The sequence below is a fragment of the Mobula birostris genome, chromosome 18 (assembly GCF_030028105.1).
Source record: "Mobula birostris isolate sMobBir1 chromosome 18, sMobBir1.hap1, whole genome shotgun sequence".
Classification (NCBI taxonomy): Eukaryota; Metazoa; Chordata; class Chondrichthyes; order Myliobatiformes; family Myliobatidae; genus Mobula; species Mobula birostris.
In genome coordinates this window covers 35,002,006-35,024,171 of record NC_092387.1, presented here as the reverse complement: position 1 = coordinate 35,024,171, position 22,166 = coordinate 35,002,006, and the positions used below count along the sequence as shown (strand labels likewise).

The window sequence follows — 22,166 nt, the reverse complement described above, 5'->3', positions numbered from 1 at the left end:
CTAGGTACTGATAGAGCTCTAGAAAATTACAAGGTTGCTAGGAAGGAGCTTTGGAATTAGGGGAACCAGAAGGGATCATAAAAAGGCCTTGGTGAGCAGGATTAAGGAAAACCCCAAGGCATTCTACAAATATGTGAAAACCAAAAGGATGAGCCGTGTGAGAATAGGACCAATCAGGTGTGATATTGGAAACATGCGCATGGAGTCGGAGGAGGTAGCGGAGGTACTTAATGAATACTTTGCTTCAGTATTCACCAGGGAAGAAGACCTTGGCAATTGTGGGGATGACTTACAGTGGACTGAAATGATTGATAATATAGACATTAAGAAAGAGGATGTGCTGAAGCTTTTGAAAAGCATTAAGTTAGATAAGTCGCCGGGACTGGATGAGATGTACCTCAGGCTACTGTGGGAAGCCAGGGAGGATATGACTGAGCCTCTTGCAATGATCTTTGCATCATCAATAAGGATGGGAGAAATACTGGAGGATTGGAGGGTTGCAAATGTTGTTCCCTTGTTCAAGAAAGGGAGCAGTGATAACCCAGAAAATTATAGACCAGTGAGTCTGACTTTAGTTGTGGGCAAGTTGTTGGAGAAGATCCCGAGAGGCAGGATTTATAGTATTTGGAGAGACATAATCTGATTATGAATAGCCAGCATGGCTTTTTCAAGGGCAGGCCATGCCTTACGAGCCTGATTGAATGCTTTGAGGATGTAACAAAACACATTGATAAAGGTAGAGCAGTAGATGTAGTGTATATGGATTTCAGTAAGGCATTTGATAGGTTTCCCATGCAAGGTTCCTTCAGAAAGTAAGGAGGGATGGGATCCAAGGAGACCTTGCTTTGTGGATCCAGAATTAGCTTGCCCGTGGAAGGCAAAGGGTGGTTGTAGATGGTTTGTATTCTGCATGGAGGTCAGTGACCAGTGGTTTTCCTCTTTGTGATTTTTATAAATGACCTGGACGAAGAAGTAGAAGGGTGGGTTAGTACGTTTGCATATGACACAAAGGTTGGGGGTGTTGTGGATACTCTGGAGGGTTGTCAGAGGTTACAGCGGGACATCAATAGGATAGAGAACTGGGCTGAGAATGGCAGTTGGACTTCAACCCAGATAAGTGTGATGGTTCATTTTGGTAGGACAAATTTGAAGACAGGATATAATATTAATGGTAAGACTCCTGGCAGTGTGGAGAATCTGAGAGATCTTGGGGTCCATGTCCATAGGACACTCAAAGCCGCTCTGCAGTTTAACAGTGTTGTTAAGAAGACATATGGTGTGTTGACATTCATCAACAGTGGGATTGAGTTCAAGAGCCATGAGGTCATGTTACAGCTATATAAGACCTTGATCAGATCCTACTTGGAGTACTGTGCTCAGTTCTGGTCACCTCACTACGGGAAGGATGTGGAAACTATAGAGATAGCGCAGAGGAGATTTACAAGGATGTTACCTGGATTGGAGGGCATACCTTAAAAGAATAGGTTGAGTGAACTTGGCCTTTTCTCCTTGGAGCAACGGAGGATGAAAGGTGACCTGATAGAGGTGTATAAGATGATGAGAGGCATTGATTGTGTGGATAGCCAGAGCTTTTCCCCAGGGCTGAAATGGTTAACACAAGGGGGCATAGTTTTAAGGTGCTTGGAAATAGGTACTGAGGGGATGTAGGGGTAAGTTTTTCACACAGAGAATGGTGGGTGCATGGAATGTACTGCCAGTGGTGGTAGTGGAAGTGGATACAATAGGGTCTTTTAAGAGCCTCTTAGATAGATACATGGAGCTTAGAAAAATAGAGCGCTATGCACGAGGGAAATTCTAGGCAGTTTCCAGAGTAGGTTAAATGGTTGGCACAACATGGTGGGCCCAAGGGCCTGTAATGTGCTGTAGATTGCTATGTTCTGTGTAGTTTTATATTCTATGATTGGTAGGGAGACTTCTAGCATCCTCTCAGCTGTTCTCACTGTACTTTGTAGGGATCTCTGGTCCAATGTTCAACTGCTCCCATACCAGATGGAGATGCAACTTATCAGGACATTCTCAATCATGTTCCTGTAAAGTGCAGTTAAGATGGGGGGGCGGTGAGGGGGAGCCTTGCTTGTCTCAATCTTCTTAAGAAGTGGAGGCGCTGCTGTGCTTTCTTGTTCAGGGAGCAGGTGAGGTCAACTGTGATGTGAACTCCCAGGAAATTGGTTCACTTAACCCTCTTTACGGAGAGTTACAATGTTCATGTATTCGCAGAGTGGGAAGGTTCGTCTGCAACTTCCTGAAGTCCACAATGATTTCCTTTGTCTTCTCCACTTTCAGGCTTAGGTAGTTCTTCTCACTCCAATCCACCAGCTGCTCCACTCCGTCTCAACGTTGTTCTTGATAAGAGCAGCCACTGTTGTGTCATCCATGAACTTCATGACTAAATGGACTTGGTGTTGCCCAAAACTGCTGTGTACCACCACAAAACATATTCAATCCCTCTATACTTACTCAGAGACATTGATAATTAACTGGACTGCACTGGAGCCGGTTTCAGGAGGCAGGGAGGCAATATATTGTTCCTTCCCTAGAAGGAGCCATTATGTAGCATCCTTAGTATGGGCATGGGGAATGTCAGTGGTCATAGTCTTCTAGCTTGGGTAGGTAAATCTAAAGCAAGAGGCATATATAGAGAGCAGGAAGATTGAAAAGGGACAACATTTTCCACACAAGAGAATGGTGGGTATACGGAACGAGCTGCCAGAGGAAGCTGTAGAGGCAGGTACAATTACAATGTTTAAAATATATTTGGACAGGTACATGAATAGAAAATATATATATATGAATAGAGGATATATACCAAATCAATCAGAAGGAACTAGCTCAGATGTACAATTTGGTCGGTGTGGATGAGCTGTGCTGAAGGGCCAGATCTGGAGCTGTAAACACTGACTTTATCTTGCATTATTGCTCTCTGCCCTCTTGTTCAGTGGTGGGCATGGGAACTGGCAGTCAGGAATGTGGATTTGTGTGCAGTCTGTAAATGTCCCTGCAGCAGTAGCACAGTCAGAACGTGTAGAAACTATCCTGTGCTCTCACTGTGATGCTTCTTATCATTGCTACTTCCCTTGCGAGCTCTGAATTGGTCTGCGTGTGGTTTAGAAGGAGGCACAGGCTTACACTCTTTGAACCCAGCAGCTACCTATCACTGCAGTGAGAGGAGCTTTCAGCTGGGATTCCAACGTGTATGAAATCAGGAGTGCCTAAGCTCCAAATAGTTTAGACATTCCACTGCCTGCCCAATAGAACTCTCACGAAACCACACCACAGAACATAGAACAGTATAGCACAGGTACAGGCCCTTCGGCCCACAACTGCCAATTTAAACTGATCCCTTCTGCCTGCACGTGGACTATTCCATTCCCCGCCTGTTCATGTGCCTCTCTAAATGCCCCTAAACATGGCTGTTGTATCTGCTTCCACTTCCTCAGGCAGCACATTCGTCCTTGTGGGGCATAGAAAGGAGAAGGAGTGGCTGGAACTATTTAAAACCATCTTAAGGAGAAGCTTGCACACAAGAATTCCTATTCATAGAATTCAGACCGTACCTTCCTGAAAAAAGCCAGAATACCATCGGCGAAGATTCGCCTGGGAAATGAAAACAGCAAAACGGGGACATCTCAACTCCAGTCATCTCCAGTGAATTTAGAGCAAGGTTACACCAATAACTTACACTGAAACAGCACCTTGATGCAATATGCCATCTCAAGGTCCTTCATGGGAGCATTAGATGGCAATACTGTCACTGGACTTCTGTTGAATCTGTAAGCAAAAACCCAGTCAAAGCAGTAGTTGGAGATAGAAGAGCACAAAGAAACTGATGTTCAGGGAAAAAGAAACAGGGAGTGCAAGGCAGAGAGATTTAAGGAGAATTTCCCAGATTCGGTGGTGAATTTGAGAGATCTTCTTCATTGGTTCACAGAATGTGAGTACAGTTGACAGGCCAGCACTTATTCCACATACTCATTGCCATCGAGACACCTCTGAGAAAGCAGGGTTGGTTCACCTTGACCTGCTGGAGTTCGACAGTGCTGTGGGACAGAGAACTCGAATACTTGGGCCCAGAGATGATAAAGAACCAGAGATGTATTTCCAAGAAGAGATGGTGCATTGCCCAGGAATAGTATTGAATTGAATTGACTTTATTCCTTACATTTTTCATATACATGAGGAGTAAAAATCTTTATGTTACGCCTCCGTCTAAATGTGCAATTTATAGTAATTTATAATAAATAGTATGTACAACAGGACAGTCAATATAACATAGAAATACAATTGTATCAGCATGAATTAATCAGTCTGATGGCCTGGTGGAAGAAGCTGTCCTGGAGCCTGTTGGTCCTGGCTTTTATGCTGCGGTACCGTTTCCTGGATGGTAGCAGCTGGAACAGTTTGTGGTTGGGGTGACTCAGGTCCCCAATGATCCTTCAGGCCCTTTTACACACCTGCCTTTGTAAATGTCCTGAATAGTGGGAAGTTCACATCTGCAGATCAGTTGGGCTGTCTGCACCACTCTCTGCGGAGCCCTGCAATTGAGGGAAGTACAGTTTCCATACCAGACAGTGATTCAGCCAGTCAGGATACTCTCATTGTGCCTCTGTAGGACTCTTAGCATTTTGGGGCCCACACCAAGCTTCTTCAACCATCTGAGGTGAAAGAGGCACTGTTGTGCCTTTTTCACCACACAGCCAGTATGTACAGACCATGTGACATCCTCTGTGATGTGTATGCTGAGGCACTTAAAGTTGTTCATCCTCTCAACCCCAGATCCATTGATGTCAATAGGGGGTTAGCCTGACCCATTCCCCCTGTAGTCCACAACTAGTTCTTTTGCTTTTGTGACATTGAAGGGAAGGTTGTTTTTGTGACACCACTGTGTCAGGGTGACAACTTCTTCTCTGTAGGCTGCCTCATTATTATTTGAGATTAAGCCAATTAGTGTAGTATCGTCAGCAAATTTAATTATCAGATTGGAGCTGTGGGTGGTGACACAGTCATGGGTGTACAGAGAGTAAAAAAGGAAGGGGCCTAGGGCACAGCCCCGAGGGGCACCTGTGTTGGGGGTCAGAGGGGCAGAGGTGAGGGAGCCCACTCTTACCACCTGCCTGAGATCTGACAGGAAGTTTAGGATCCAGCTGCATAAGGCTGGGTGAAGGCTAAGGTCTCTGAGCTTCTTGTCAAGCCTGGAGGGAATTATGGTGTTGAATGTTGAACTGTAGTTCAAGAACAATATGAGAGAAAGCTGGATGTTCCTGTTACACTTGTCTTTCTAGATGGTAGATGTTATTTCAGTAACTCCAAAAGTAATCAAAAGAAAAACGCAGGGAGCCTGGGAATAAACGCCTGTCCTTCATTTTATTTTAACTTTAGTGAGGGGCACACATATGTTGTGGTGGCGTGATGACGTATGCCATTCACGTACTTTTACAGATCGCCCGTAATTAATTATTTAATCAAACAATATACTAACAATATTACTGAAATATTAAATACAAAACACTGCACCCTGCTTAATTATAAACCCTAACACAGTATAGAATGCATCTCAACTCAAACATTTTAAGTTGTCCCATACAGGCCTAAAGATTTAATCACTATGGAAGATTTTTTACTCTTGTGGAATCACACATTTCCTGACAGGGGGTGGGGAGTAGGGGTGGGTCACTCTGCTTGGCAGGAGAGACTTGCAGCTGTGAATCAATCTCAGATTTTGGGGCCTCTTCTGTGGTGTTTGTAGGAGATGACTCTGGGACTGCAAGAAGTGGTTCTGACTGCTCTGGACACCTTTCTATTTTTGCAATTGACTCTGCTCCTTTCAACTGATCGATGTATCATCTCCAGATGACATCAGAAGTAATCTCCATTGAATAGGAGGGTGGTCCAGTTCTGTCCTTAATCTTTCTAAGTGCCCACTTTTGATTATTTTCATTGTCCCTCACTGGCACTGCTTGTCCAGGACCGAAACATTGAACCTCCTTGTTTGGGGAGCCCTCTATTTGACTCAGCTATTTGTCCTGCATAGTACTTCTGAGATTGGGTGTGAGGAAATCCAAGTGCGAGCCCAATGGAGGACTCAGGAACAGCATAGCTGGTGAGTTGTGGAGTGTACTGGATTGCGATATGCAAGGAGGAAGTTGGCGAGCTTCTGTTTCAGTGTTAGTGAGTTGTATTCTGCTGATACTGCTTGCGGTGCATTCTTCAAACTGTGGACAAACTGTTCCACTAAGCCATCTGTAGCTGGGTGGCACAGAGCAAATGTATGTCTTATTCCATTCATTTTCAGGAATGACTGAAACTGTTCTGCAACAAACCCTTGTCACTGACTAAGTGCTCTAGAACACCAGTCCTTGAGAAGAGGCTTCTCAACACATCAACAGTGTGGGAAGCTATAGTGGAGGCTATTGGTAACACTTCTCACCACTTTGTTGTTGCATCTTCTATTACCAAGAACATCGAGCCCATAGATGGTCTGGAAAAATTCACATGAATCCTCTGATAGGGCAATGTAGGCCATTCCTAGGGATTCCCAATGATGCTCTTGGCATCTTCTGCTGCAGTTTTTGGCATCCTGAACAATGAATGGCAAGTTTCTCCATCTGCTGATCTATCCCAGGCCACCAAAGCCTTGAGCCAATGCTTTCATCCCCGCTGTAATAGGAAGACTTTTGATTTTTATTGGGGAGAATACGTCATGAGGAGTGTCCTCTTTTGTAAATTTTTCAAGTATTTCCTTTTTCCAAGGGTAAATGGGGCATTTCAGTATTTCCACGATTATTTGTCCTCTTAAATTTGATCTTGTAATTGTGTCCTCCAAGAAACAGAGCCCACTTCTGCATTCATGCTGCTGCTGTTGTTAGTGGAACACCCTTCTACGGATTGAAAATTGATCCCAGTGGTTGATAATCATGGGTAAATTCTCTCCCATACAAGTACTGGTTGACACCACCCCAAACCAGACTCAAAGTCTCTCTGTCAACCTGCTCATAATTTTTCTCTGCTGTGATAAGGAAATGTAATACAAAGGCTATGGGGCATTTATTTCCACAACTCATAATATGTGACATGACTGCACCTATCCCATAAGGCGAAGCATCAGACAAGGTTTACTGAACAATGTGGATCATACGTGTGAATACAGTGTCTGACATCAACATTACCTTTTTGAAAGCTACCTCACACACCTTTTTCCATTGCTATTTTTTCCTGATCTGTAGTAGAGTTCAAGTAGCCAGGTTTGGGAGGACCGTTATAATAATTGACAAATCCTAAAAAGCACAGCAACCATGACACACCCTTTGGCCTTGGGGCATGCAGCACTGCTTGAACTTTCTCAACATACTTGTGTAAATCTTGTGCATCAATGGTGTGACCACATTAAGTGATACTCAGTTTAAAAATTCACACTTGTTGCATCATGCTCTGACTCCATAATCTTCTAATCTTTTTAATGGTCTTTGAGATTTTGGAGATTCTCCTTGTCATCCAGGTGACACTGAGTGCCTGGGCAGCCTTGCAGCCCTGGTCCATAGCTTTCTGTCAGAGTGCAGGTGCAGGTGTAGGTGTGGATGCTACTCCAAAAAAAAAACCTGTTATAGTGATGAAGCCCTTTGTGAAAGTTTATGGCGAGAAACATTTTGGACTCTTCTTCCATCTCCATTTTTAGGTAGGTCTCAGCTAAGTCTCCTTTGTTGAAGTGTTTTCCTCCAGAAAGGTTTGCAAAGATATCCTCAATCCTGGGCAGAAGTTATTGATCTATAGTACTGGGTTGATTGTGGTCTTAAGATTATGGCAGATCCTGACAGGCCCCTCCTTCTTGGCTGTTGGGACCACTGGATCCATAGGCTCCACTCAACCTTGGAAAGAGTTCCTTCAGCTTCTATGTGATCTTTCTCACTGGCTACTTTATCACAGATTGTATAAGGAACTAGACTAGTTCTGTAAAACTAGGGTGTGGCATTTTCATTTAACACTATTTTTACCCTTGATACATTTTGAGTTTTACAATGCCATCCTCGTCGCCACTGTTAAGTTTTATAACTCCAAAACGCACAGAAAGAAAACCCCAGGGGTAGGTGTGTACTTTGTTTACTTTGTGGTGCGCACATATGACCTGGTGGCATAAGATGTATGCCATTCATGTACTTTAACAGATAACCTAAACAAAGAAAGCTTAATCAAACACTATATTCTCAAGATTACTCAAATATTACTGAAATGTTAAATACACAACAGTAGATCTGGAGCCACAATCCAAGAAGCCTCGACAAGTTGTTGTGACGCAGTCTGTAGAGGCTAAATCCGTCAGTGGTCAGTCGAGACGGGGGAGGAGAAGGGTAGATTCGGAGAATGAGTGTGAGGGTGAAGGAGGCAGGAGCATGAGGTTGAGAGAAAGAGAATGCGGTTGAGGGAAGTGCGCGCCCCGAGCGCGAGCGGTCGGGGACGAGCCCCAGAGAAGGCGGGAGCGGGACGTACCCAATGACTCTCGCGGTTCCGCGCACGCCGACAGAGCTATGCGCTGTTTTTTTTGGGGGGGGAGGGCTCATGAATAATTCATCAGCCGCTCTGCGCCTGCGTGTCTGCTGTAATCGCGGGCCGGACTGCATAATCCGCTCCCTTCCTCGGCTCGCAGACAGACCGCCCGCCTGTCTCGCCGTGTCCAGTGCAGCCCCGCCGGCGCGGATGTGGGGCCGGCTGCGGGCGGCCCTGCGCCCAGCGGGAGGCGAGCCCGAGGCGCCTGGAGCCGATGCAGCCTTGCTGGAAGATGAAACTGCAGGTACCGTGTTGCCTTTGTCTGCGTAAGCAAGACCTACGCTGCCTGGGATACCGGCTTCGGGGGTAGAGGGTTGAGTGGGAGCGGGGACGGGTGAAGGGGGAGAGGGTGAGCGGAGGCGGAGGAAATACCCATACACATTTTCATGTTAGTAATCTGTATAGAGACAGGTCCTCTCTGCAAATGGCCCGCTCTGCTCCCGTTTGACTGGGCAGTGGGATTTGGTTTCTGCGCCCTCCGGGTGGAGGGTTGTTGCCGAACACCTCGCTGCTGGTGTCTAGGCCAACTGGTATGTCAGGGCTGCGGCTCGGCCCCGGCCTGGCCGTGTCCCTGCTGGGATCCGCTGCTGTGCTCTGTTGTGAGCGCAGGATCTTTACCTCCTGCCAGGGGCGGCAGTGGGTCACCCTGGTCCCATCGGAGGGAAGGGTGTAGGGCAGTTCTGTGGCAGAAGTGTAGTGTTGGAGAGGGAGAGCTCTCCGTCACTTCTGGCCGGGATTGTTGTGGGGGAGTCAGTAAGCCTGCATTTAAGGTGTGTTTGTGTGGACTTGAGTTGGGAGTCGGGTGTACCTGTGTTCTTTTGGCGAGAGAGAAGTGGCTATACCCTTCCGAAACAACGTATCAGCTTTCGGTGCTCGGTCTCACCATTCAATGTGTATTGCTTCGTCTGTGCAGTGCGTGGAACGTTTCTTTCAAGTGAAAGGGATTGAACTGCTTCGGAGTGTATATGGCCTGTGTCCTGAGCTCAGCCTTTCCCGTCCCGGAAAAGGATTGTGCAGTCCTTCGGATTGGAGCCAAATTCAGTTCAGAAGGAACGAAAGAGAATCAGCTTTATCTGAAAGCACCTTTGACCTGCAGGGGATCTCCAGCAGTTTTTGTTTTAGATTTCTTTATATTAGTAATTTTCTTTAATCTACTGTTCAAAGCACTGAATAGGAGTGCTCTCTGTTATATTAGAAAATACAGTTTGCATATGCAAAGGTCATACGATCAGGGGCAGGATAATTTTTGGTTATTTACTTCCTGCTGTGAATTCACCCTGGATGTCAGTCTGGGTAAGCTGGTGCTATTGAAGAAAACCAGAGTCGTTTTATTTTGGGGTGGTGTAGGTTGAGCTCCTGTCGACACTATGCTGGTCTGCTGGTGTCTCACTGTCCCAGTCAACAGCTTCAAAACTCTTGTGTTGACACAGTGGTGGGACTGGGTAATGTTGGCACCAGGGAATGAGGGTAGCTGCTTGATTCCAATCCTTGGGATCCGCTTGCTCAGAGTTTTCTTGGAATGGTCGGCTGTGACTCGTGGGATGCTAATGGAATTGCCACCCATACGTCAGCTACTACGCATCAGTCACTTTACTGGTGATGTAAGTAGGTGTTGGAATCCTTTGTGGAAATAACAGGTAGCATAGACGAAGGAGAGTTGTATGTTGTTTACTTGGATGTTGGCACCAGGGAATGAGGGTAGCTGCTTGATTCCAATCCTTGGGATCCGCTTGCTCAGAGTTTTCTTGGAATGGTCGGCTGTGACTCGTGGGATGCTAATGGAATTGCCACCCATACATCAGCTACTACGCATCAGTCACTTTACTGGTGATGTAAGTAGGTGTTGGAATCCTTTGTGGAAATAACAGGTAGCATAGACGAAGGAGAGTTGCATGTTGTTTACTTGGATTTTCAGAAGGCCCTTGATAAGGTGCCACACATGAGGCTGCTAAGCAAGAACAAGAATGGAATTACAGAAAAGACACTGGCTTGGATGGAAGATTGGTTGATTGGCAGGAGGCTTAGAGTGGGAATTAAGGGGGCCTTTTCTGTTTGGCTGCTAGTGACCAGTGGTGTTCTGCAGGGGATTGCTTTTTTTTTTACACAGTGCATATGTCGGTGATTTCGATGATGAAATTGAAGGGTTTGTGGACAATGCAGAGATGAAGGGGCGGGTCCTGTTGAGGAAGCAGTGAGTGTGCAGAAGGACTTGGACAGATTAGGAGAATGGGTAAAGAAGTAGCAGACGGAATACAATGTAGGAAAGTGTATGGTCATGCACTTTGGTAGGAGGAATTATTTTCTAGATGGGGAACAAATTTAGAAAGCAGAGGTGCAAATGGACTTCAGAGTCCTCATACAAGGTTCACTAAAGGTTAATTTGCAGGTTGAGTTATGGTGAGGAAGGCAAGTACAATGTTAGCATTTTGAAAGGACTAGAACATAAAAGCACGGATGTAATGTTGATGCTTTATAAAGCATTGGTGAGACCTCACTTGGAGTATTGAGCAGTTTTGGGCCCCTTAACTAGAAAGGATGTGCTGACACGGAAGAGGGTTCAAAGGATGTGGATGAAAATGATTCTGACATTGAAAGGCTTATCATTAGAGGAGCATTTGGCGGCTCTGGGCCTGTACTCATTGGAATTCAGAAAAATAAGGGAGAGATCTTATTGAAACTTATTGAATGTTGAAAGGATGTTTCCTATAGTGGGGGAGTCTAGGATCAGAGGGCACAGAATCAGAATTAGAAGGATGTCCCTTTAGAACAGAGATGAGGAATTTCTTTAGCCAGAAGGTGGTGAATCTGGAATTCATTGCCACAAATGACTCAGTCATTGGGTATATTTAAAACAGAGTTTGATAGATTCTTAATTAGTAAGGAGATCAAAGTTTACAGGGAGAAGGCAGGAAAATGGTGTTGAAGGAGATTATAAATCAACTATAATGGTATGGCAGGGCAGAGTCGATGGACCATATGGCTTCCTTCTGCTGCTATGTCTTTTGGTCACATGGTTTCAACAGAATGAATAAGAACAAGACAGATATAATGGAGTGTGGCAAATGAGTTATCCACTTTGCTGTACAAAAGAAAGGAGTATTTATTCAAAGCTGAGATGCAGCCGTGGACGATGCTTAAGTTTGCCTGGGTGTCTTTTTAAATGTGTCATTGAAAGCCAGCAAATATGCAAAAGTAGATGAAAAGACAAATGGTATGTTGCCTTTTATTGTGAGAGGGTTAGAATTTAAAAAATAAAGGTGGCTTGCTGCAGTTATCCAGGGCCTTGGTAAGACTGGAGTATCTTAAAGGCAAGCCTCTTGTTGTGGGGAGGGGGGGGGGGAGGTGGTTTGAGTTCCTAGAAAGTTGTCTGTATCACAATTCTCTGTAATGCAAGCCTGTTATCTTTTTTTTGTATCAAGAATACAAGTTGAAAAAAATGTTTATTTACTGTTCTTCACATAAGTTTGGTGAAGGAGAATTTTGTTCAATATTTTGCATGTTTTGATAATGATTTGTGACTTCTGGAAGGACAAATTTCTGTTGTCTGATGTCTGTGGATGGTGCCTGCATAGTTTTGGTCTCCTTGCCTAAAGAAAGATATACTTGCAATAAAGTTTCACTGACTTTGGTCCTGGGATGATGGGTGTGCTGTATAAAGAGAGATTGAATCAACTGGGCCTGTTCTTTCTGAAGTTTAGAAGGAAGAGAGATTTCGTTGAAACAAAGATTTTGAGCAATCAATGAAGGGAGAATGTGTCCCTGGCTGTGAATTCTGGAACAAGGGGTAAAAGAGAGATTAGCTTTATTTGTCAGGCATACATCAAAACGTAGTGAAATGCATTTTTTTGCATCAAATCAAATCAGCGAGGATTGTGCTGGGAAGCCCGTAAGAGTTGCCATATTTCCGGTGCCAGTGTAGCATTCCCGTGACTCACTAACCCTAACCATATGTCTGAGGAATTTGTCCTGGAGCTGAATCTTCAGAATTCTCCACTCTGAAGAGCTGTGGAGACTTTGTCACTGAGTTCATTCAAAACAGATGTTGGTAGATTTTTAGATATTAAGGGAATTGAGATATATGGGAATGGTGTTGGAAAATGGCCTTGGGGTAGAAGATTGGCCAAGTTGTTGATGAATTGTGGAGCAGGCTTGCACGGTGAAATGACAGGCCCAACTTCTAATAAACACATTCTAAACCATGGAGTCTCTTGGGGATGATGGAGTCAGTCAGCTGGTATTTTGCGATGCATCACCGGTAACCTGGATTTTCTTTTATTCCTGATCTTGCCAGGACTGCACTAATTTAAGCCATAGCCAGTGAGTGGGAGACTTGGGTTCGTATAATATTATGATAGTTCTCTGTTTTGTATCTGGATTTATCAGTAGTTTTTTTGAAATAGCAATGTATAGTCACAATGCCTTACAGGTCCTGCCCCAAGTTACAGCTGTTAATAATCTGAACAAGTCAGGAATGCGGCTGTGGACCGAGTTCCGACATGGCAGAAAATTCTTGCAGTAACTGGCAAATCCATCTTGCCGGACTCCCGAATTCATATATATGGGTTGTACACAGGTAAGGTGTTTGTAAGCTGGGGAGGACGTGTGTTCCCTAATAAACATTGAAAATCAATCCTCAGATATTGGTAGATATCCTAGGATGTAAATGCCATTGCTGTTGCTTGTAATTGCTGTTATGTTACTTCGATTCTAGTATATTACTAACTGGTAGTTCTGACCATCTCTCAATTTATTGACAGGTGTTACAAGCACAGTGATAATTAACCTGTTTTTGCTAATATAACATTAATCAACTGTTGGTTCAGACACTGATAAAGCAATATCAAGTTTTATTGTGTAGTTGCTAATATAACTCTAACTAACTTGTAGTAAAATTAGCACATTCATTAGCCTGTAGCTTGGTGCTCTCACTGATGAGCTATTTTAATGAGTGCTGAGTTCGTTCCTCTGGATGGTCAGTTGTTGGGCAGTTTGTCATTTCCTTCAGTTTGAAATCTTTGTGTTATTGAAGAGTGGGAGCTTGCAGGATGGAGTCACAATTCAAATACGGATCATAATGGGGAGAAAGCCCAGTGCTAATGGATTTCTGGCGCACCTTACAATGTAGTCTTTGACCAAGCTTGGCCCTTGTACTATTTTCCCTGACTCTGGTGAATTTTGTTTGATATCCCTTCATTAATGTTTTGGGCATTTTCTCTGTGCTTCTGGTGAAGTAGATAGGATTTTACAGCACATAAATGGGCCATTTCATCCAACGGCCATTCTGATGATGAGTGGGCATATTTTTGTCTTAACTCTCTAGTCTTAAAATCTCTAGCACTTCTAGTCCATAGATTGTAAATGCATTTCCTCACACAAGAAGGCTATTAGAATTCTTGAGCTGGTGATTAATAAGGATAATAACAGACAGGCATATTCTTATGTTACCTAAAAACAATGTGGGCAGGCAATTTATGTATTTAAAAAAACTAAAAATACTTAACAGGCCAGGCAGCATCTGAGACAAGAGAAACAAATTGATAAATTTCTACCTCTCTCCACAAATATTGTCTGACCTCCTGGGTATTCCAAATACTATTTGTGTTTATTTTGGGTTTCTGCCATTTGCAGTTTTTGTTTTAGCCAACTAGCTTCTCGTTGCCGAAGTTGATTTTCTTTCCCCTATCACCCATCTTCACAGTTTGCCTTGCTTCTTTTTGTCTCCATCACCCTTCTTTGTCCCTTATTCTGTATCACACTTTTGCCTTTCAGAAGTCTGATCATTTCAAAAACAAAATCTGTACATCCTTAAAATCTGGAGTAGGGCAGAAAATCCTGGAAGCACTCTGCTGGTCAGACAGCATCTTGCAAAGAGAGAAACAGTTGACATGGTTCTTATTTACCACACTAGAATTATAGAAAATTTCCCAAAGCATCTTGTGGAAGGAATCACAAACAATTCTATTCACAGTCAGGCAAGATGATAAGGAACAGCACACAAACAACATCTGCAATCTCTTTTATTTCTGAGAAGAAATGCAAAGATAAGGAATGTATGTGATGGGGTGAAGCCACTGTTGCCATGGGGAAAATGTAGTGTTTGGTAGTTAATGGCAGCACTTAGCAATACAGAGAAGATGTTGTAACATTTTACAAATGTAGGGTGCAGGGCATACCCAACGGGCCAGGTTTACTATTGGAGTAAGAAAAAATAGAGCTGGCTGTCAGAGATGGGTGAGATTCAGCCAACATGGCTAATTCTGATCAGAGAAAGTGCACTGCCTTAAGTTGTAGAGTTTCATGAAGAGCCCACTGCCACCGCAGCTTTGTTTGAAGTGCAGTCGCTGTTGTAGGAAGTGCAGCAATGCACTTTCACACTCCAGGCTTCAGCACACGACGATGCAATAGTGCCTGCTGACACCACTTAAGCGGGGAAGGTCTGTCAACAAACACTGTGCCACACAGCAAATAGTTTATTTTCTCTTTTTAACTAGTCTACATTGAATTGAACTTGTAACTGAAACCACAGCAATCCCCTTTTATGATACGGTGGTTTCCCAGGAAATGCAGCAGCGGAGGAGAGTTATTTGGACAAGCATGACGTTTGACAAGGTTATCAGGGCTGTCACCCATTCATCACTATTGTTGATGGGTATAGTCATGTTCTGAATACAGGTATGAAATCAACAATTGCCTTGTTCTGGTTTGCGGTGTTGGGTGACTGGTAGACCTGGCAGACGGTGTCCATGCTACTTGAAATCTTTGGGGCACAGAATCTTCTGCATCCCTCTGAGAGGGTATGGGCCATTTCTCATGCAAAACATGACGCCCTGAACACTTGAAATGTTGAACCCAAGAGATTCTGCAGTTGCTGGAAATCCTCAGACAGACACCCCCCCCCCCGCCACCCAAAGCAAGTTGGGCAGCATCTATGGAGGGGAGTAAATAATTAACATTTTGTTCTGAGAGCTGTCATCAGGACTGGAAAGGAAGGGGACAGAAGCTAGATTAATAAGGTTGGGGGGAGGAGGAGGAGTGTAAATGGGCAGGTGTAGGTGAGAAAGGAGATAGGTGGTGAGGCAGGGGAAGGGGGCGGATGAAAAGAAGCTTGGAAGTGATGGGTAGAAGTGGCACAGGGTTGAAGGAGGAGGAATCTAATTGTTGACAGTAGACCAGACCTGATGCAGGTTGGGGACTGCTTCATTGAGCACCATTGCTCTTTCTGCTACAAAGGCAGGATCTCCTGGTAGCCACCCATTTCAGTTCAACTTCCCATTCCCATTCTGACATGTCTGTCCATGGCCTCCTCTACTGCAATGATGATGCCCAGCTCAGGTTGGAGGAACAACACCTCATCTTCTTCCTGGGTAGCCTCCAACCTGGTGGCATGAACGTTTGGCTTCTCTGACTTCCAGTAGTTTCTCCCTCCCTCCCTGCATTTTTCATTCTGGTTACCCTCTCATTCCTCCTCTTCTCCTCAGTTGCTAATCACCACCTTATGGTTTCCCTCATCCTTCTCTTTTTTTCCACAGTCCACTGTAGTCTCCTATTAGGTTCCTTCTTCAGCCCTTTACCTCTTCCACCTGTCCCCTTTCAGCTTGTTACTTCATCTCCACCCTCCCACTCACCCACTTTCCCCCTCACCTGTCCCCACCTATCACCTGCCAGCTTGTCCTCCTTTCCTCTCTCCCCTCCCGCCCCCACCTTCTTATTCTGGCTTCTACTCCCTTCCCTTCCGGTCCTGATGAAGGGTCTTGGCTGATAATGATGATCTGGACTCTGTTTCTGTAGTGGACCCTGAATGCAGAATCCTCTGACTGGGATGTGAGAGTGTTAGCCTTATGTGGGGGAGGCGGGAGCTTGTGATCTTTCGTCTGCAGTCTTTGACCTGGCCCTTGATCTTGGGCGTTGGAGGTGAAACTTGTCAAACTGCCAAATGCACGACTGATCTGTCATGGTTGAACTTTAGGAGTTAGCTATTGCTCAAATGGTACCAATTGCACTTTCATGTCAGGGGAGGTTTGAACATGTCTCACTGCAGGGTGTCTCGTCAATGTGGTTCTGAGGTGAGCTGGGGAGGCCTCTTCAAATGCAGCTTTCACTTGTAATTCTGTCTGGATAAGGAAAATCAAAAAAATCAACCATAGTAGGTTAAAGAACCTACTTTAGTCTCTTTCCCAGTGTGACAGGACTGATTTTTATTCATAAATCAATATTTAAAAAAAACCTGATTATATCATTTTGCTACTTTTGGGATCTTGCAGTGCGCAAATTGAAATTTCCCCACTCTACACCAGACATTGCACTTCAGTTCATTGGCTTGAAAGATCTTTGGAATGAGCATAAGTACATTAAAGGCAAGATGTTAATGGAGTTGTGTCTTACAAACTGCTGCATATATTGAATGTTGTGGGAGGGTGCCATGGCTCAGATGGAGTTGATGTGCTTGTGTCAGTCAGTGCTCCTCAGCAACAATAGGCAAATCTCCGCGGGGATCCCATCTAGTCTTAAATCTCCTGCTCTGTTGCCTGGAAACCATTGCTAATAACCATGGTTAACGCACTTCATCCAAATTATTATTTGCTGCCATTTCACCTGTGAGAACTTGGCCTGTAATGGTGTCAGTGTTCTGTAATCCCTTTGTGATTTCATCCACACCCGTGCACCCTGTTTTGATTCTGTCATGGGATATTGACATCCCTGCCAGCCTGCCCCTAACAGAGCAGCATGTTGGGCCACCTCAACGGCTGGTTAAGAGCCAACCACATTGGTTTAGGAGTTCACCCCACACTCAGGACAACAGATGCTCTTTCCTAGTGTCGCAGATGGCTTTACAGCAATCTGGTAGGTTTGTAGTCAGCAGCCCTGGTATTAGAGTTTATTCCATGTTATTTAATTAACTCAATTACTCCACTGCCGTAGTGGGATTTGAACTTGTTGTTCCAGGTTTCTGGATTAATTGTCCAGTAATGTGACCACTGTACTAACGGGAATCAGCCTGTTATGTTGATTCCTACCTGCAATGTGTTCCCAGAATTTTCTATTTGTATGTTAGATTCTACTTCTGTTGTGGTCTAGATTTAATCAGAACCTTAATTTATCTTGAGAATGCCTCTTGTGCACCTCCTCCTGCACTGACAGCGAGTGTGGAGGGTTGTAAACACAAAATACTCTGCAGATGCTGGGGTCAAAGCAACACTTACAACATGCTGGAGGAACTCAGCAGGTCGGGCAGCACCCATGGAAACGGTCAGTCAACGTTTCGGGCCGGAACCCTTCGTCAGGACTGAAGAGGGAAGGGGCAGAGGCCCTATAAAGAAGGTGGAGGGTTGTAAAACTGGGGTGAACGGTTGGGGGTGGAGGGTTGTGGAGGGATGAGGCCATAAACAATCTTGAAAGCTGTGAATATTTTCACGGCATGAAAATGATCTTCAGAGAGGGCAGATCTGTTATGATCCTGAGACATTGTCGCTAGGGAGTCTTCAGATTCTCTTTGTGACTAGGTGAGCTCTCCATCCCAGACACTCTGATTTTTCACTCATGTCCCAAAGATGTGTGGGTTGAACAATAGAGGTGAGAGGTGCTGAGCCGGTGAGAGAATTGGTGACAAGGAGGTGAATGGGAAATGACGGAGAATGGGGTTGCTTTGAGAGCTCGATGAACTGAATGGCCTCCTACGTAGCAAGGAAGACATGTCAGTTAGTCCTGACGAAGGGTCTCGGCCTGAAACGTCGACTGCACCTCTTCCTAGAGATGCTGCCTGGCCTGCTGCGTTCACCAGCAACTTTGATGTGTGTTGCTTGGATGTCCAGCATCTGCAGAATTCCTGTTTTTTTTTCTGTTTTCAGATAACCACAGATGATGAAACTCTGAATGTTTCAGTCGAAGGTTTGTTTTGTCTGTAGATGCACTAGTAGGTGAATGACTAGGTAACTTAGGGAGGGTGAACCCAGAATAATACAAATGTGGGCGGCGACACTAATTTTGTGCTTGTTGTTATCAGTCAGTTGCGTTGTATTACCAATACTGAAAGTTAATGCACTTGCCTAGGGAACTTTGTTTAAAAAAAACTAAATTACCTGGGTTTTGCTACACATTAATAACTGAAGACAAGCAACAAAATATAACCCAGATGGTTTAAGCTCCTTGTGTGATTCAGTTGGTCAGGAAAAGGGGCATCACATCACAGCCTTCAGCATGATCGCTTCTGGAAGTCCACAAGGAATTAAAATAAAATGTAAACAACAGTTCGGGAAATAAAATCCAGCTTCCAGTAATGTATTACTCGCGAGCTGTATAAAGTAGAAAGCTTCTTAAAAGGAGACAACTATGGCAAAACCATCGAACCAGTAAACAGTATTTCCTGATACTGCATCTGTTCTATGAGCTAACATGCTCATTTGAAACTGAAAACTTGTCAAAACCCCAAATAATTCACACTATCTATTTTGAGTTCTGCCTTGACTGGTCAGGGTGTTTTGCCGCTGGAGGCCTGGTGTTTGTAGCCTGGGTTAGCTCTGAGGCCTGGTTGGTTCTGCGTCACCACCCTATCAACAACAGAAGGTGAGGCAGCAGAGAGGGCCGTGGGGAGTTGGTGGCAGGTGGCCTCCTGATGAAATTTGCTGGCAACCAGAGTCGTCCTACTCCTATGTTTTCTGCTCTTGTGCGTTGAACAAATGAGCAGCAGAGAGGGGGATGGAGAAATCTGTTGTTAACTGAGTAAGTGCTCAAACATTTGATGCCCAAAAGCAGAAGTAATGAAAGTGAGGTCTGATTGCCTGTATGTGATGAATGTACAAAAATGTAAAAATTCGAGTTTATTGTCATATGCGCGAGTGCAATGAAGAATGTCCTTGCAACAGCGTCACAGGCACATGGCATTAGATACACAACGTTCACAAGAAAAGTAAAACATACAAAATTATACAAGAAAGAACACAATTAGAACAAAAATGGTGCTTCTTTGAAGCTAGACCACTTGTAGATACTACCGATCGTAGGGAGGAGTGTGCTCATAATGTGTTGGGGCTGAGTCTGCCTGCCATCATCTGCCCTGCCCCCTGCCCCAATTGGTTACTTGACCTCATCTTCTTGCCTGCTTGCATTCATTGAAATCCAAGCAGGCCGTGGTTCAGTTCTTCCCTTTCAGATTAACTGCTTCTCATTTCTCTTTCTCTCTCCTTTTCTACTCTGTTTTTCACACATAACCTCTTCTTTCCAACAACCCCCTTCTCCTTTACATCTCTGTCATTATTTCCACCCTTCTTTTCCCTACCTGACTCTATCTGCCAATCATTGCCTTCTCATATGGATCAGCATATCAACTCTTGTCCCACTCCTCCCCTTCACCTCTTTATATTGGTTCCTCCTTAAGCCCGTCACTCCTAGTGGGGCATAGGCCACCAGCAGCAGCTTACCAGAGTCCTCTGTCCCGGGTCAACAGAAGGATGATTGGCCCTGTAGCTTTGGCTTTCACCACACGACTTCATACATCTGCCAAGTGAAGATCCTTTCTCTCCCAGGAATGAGGTCTTTGGAGCTTCTGTTGCTGTTTCTGTAACACTGGGTTTTTATGGCATGGGGTTCTAGCCCCATGCCCAACCCTCCTTTTGCAGCTGGGCTTGGGGCCATCCATGGCAGAGTTTTTTTTTACACTGGTTATCTGCCCTCTATTCTTTGTCCACATGAAGAGTGTTGACCGGAGACATCCACTGTACATTTCCCTCTGTGATGCCCAACTCACTGAGTTCTTTTCATTTCATGATTCATAATTAATTTTTTTGCTCTGGATCCCAGCGTTTGCTGACTCTGGTGTCTCCTGGTTCAATGACTCAACTGTCAAATGGCTTTTGTCTCATTGACAATTTTGTGCCACTATGCAAAAAGAAAATGTTGTAATCTCACTTTTTAAAGTGTCTAATGATTTTCATCCTTCAGCAGTTGCTCTTTAATTCTTAGACACTTTGGGATAGCCCACGATGTTTTGAAAGGGATTGCACTAATTGCTATAATACTTTGGGTACTGACCTTTAAAATCCCATGGTTCCCCAGAAGCCCTGGTTGTACACAGGGAAAGCTAGAAATAGACTCCTGAACTGTCTACGCTGTGCAACATTGAGACACAAATGACTGTAGCTGCTGGGATCTGGAGCAAAAAAACTGCTGGAGGAACTCGGCAGGTTGAGCAGTTTCAGTGTGTGAGATGGAGGTGGTGTGGAGGGTAGTCTGTTTCAGGTCAAGACCCTACATCAGGATTCCTTTGTTAACATCTCAGGGATTTGTATCACCTTTGTTTGACACCTGTTCCTGATTTTTATGGAACCATCTGCTGCTGGTAGATCTACTGCAGCCACTCTGATGTCTTGATATTTTCTGATATTCACAGTGGCTAGGGCTGCGTACTGTTCCAGGAACCCTGCCGGCTGTTCCTACATTGTTGAGATTTACAGTAGCCTGTTGTTTCAGCTGGGTCAGTAGTCAAGGTACTAAATCTGCCCTCGGGAATTCCTGCATCCAGGCCCATTTTATAGAGGATGTCAGGAAGCTGACTGAGAGAAATTGTTTGAAAGGCCAATGGCCCCTCCTTCCCAGAACTGAAGCTTTGTGGTGGGCATGCTGATCAATAAGAAACAGATGGGAGTTCTGCTATGTATCAATGCTGCTTTTGGATGATTAATGGTTGCAGCTCATTCGTCCAGAATATATGGGCAAAAAGTAGAATGACAAAAGGAAAAAGCTTGCCTTCATAAAACGACTTATGGACGTCCCAAAGGGTTCTGCAGCTGATGAGATGATTTTTGAAGTGCAGCATTTTGGGGGACACAACACATCCCTAGAATGGGACATTGGTCGATTAGATTAGATTATGAGGACATGCAGTCCTCTTTTATTGTCATTTAGTAATGCATGCATTAAGAAATGATACAATTTTTTTCCTCCAGAATGATATCACAGAAACACAAGGCAAACCAAGACTAAAAAAAAACTGACAAAAACCACGTAATTATAACATATAGTTACAACAGTGCAAAGCAATACCGTAATTTGATGAAGAACAAGACCATGGGCACGGTAAAAAAAAAGTCTCAAAGTCTCTCGAAAGCCCCATCATCTCATGCAGACGGTTGAAGGGAGAAACTCTCCCTGCCATGAGCTTCCAGCGCCACAAACTTGCCAATGCAACATCCTGGAAGCACCCGACCACAGTCCGACTCTGAGTCCGTCCAAAAACTTCGAGCCTCCAACACGGAGCACCATCTCTGCCGAGTGCTTTGACCCCGGCCCGGCAATAGGCACAAAGTCGAAGATTTGGGGCCTTCCCCTCCGGAGATTCTCGATTGCACAGTAGCAGCGGCAGCAAAGCAGGCATTTCAGAAGTTTCTCCAGATGTTCCTCCGTGCTTCTCACGTCCGTCTCCAAATCAGGATTGTGCACGGCCCCTATTTAACAAATACAATATCAATTTGGAGCGGCAGCGCGCGCTACATTGCGCCGCCGTCTTCTCCTCCCCTCCCTGTGAACTATCTGTGATAGAGAGCAACAGTCCAGTGAACAGCGAGCCAGCTTTCACTTGGTGACCATCAAGTAGTTTGCCCTGCTATGTGCACATCGAG

General features: G+C 44.6%; 1 protein-coding gene across 4 annotated transcripts in view; it reads left to right on the top strand.

Annotated features, from left to right (window-relative positions):
- Positions 1–8,609: 8,609 nt before the first annotated feature.
- Positions 8,610–22,166, top strand: part of marchf8 (membrane-associated ring finger (C3HC4) 8) — a 48,326-nt gene continuing 34,769 nt past the window's right edge. For all 4 annotated transcript variants that reach the window (XM_072282466.1, XM_072282464.1, XM_072282465.1 and 1 more), the window contains exon 1: positions 8,610–8,800. In XM_072282466.1, the coding sequence (XP_072138567.1) occupies positions 8,771–8,800 (30 nt within the window). In that variant the 5' untranslated portion in view covers positions 8,610–8,770. The remainder of the gene's footprint in view (positions 8,801–22,166) is intronic.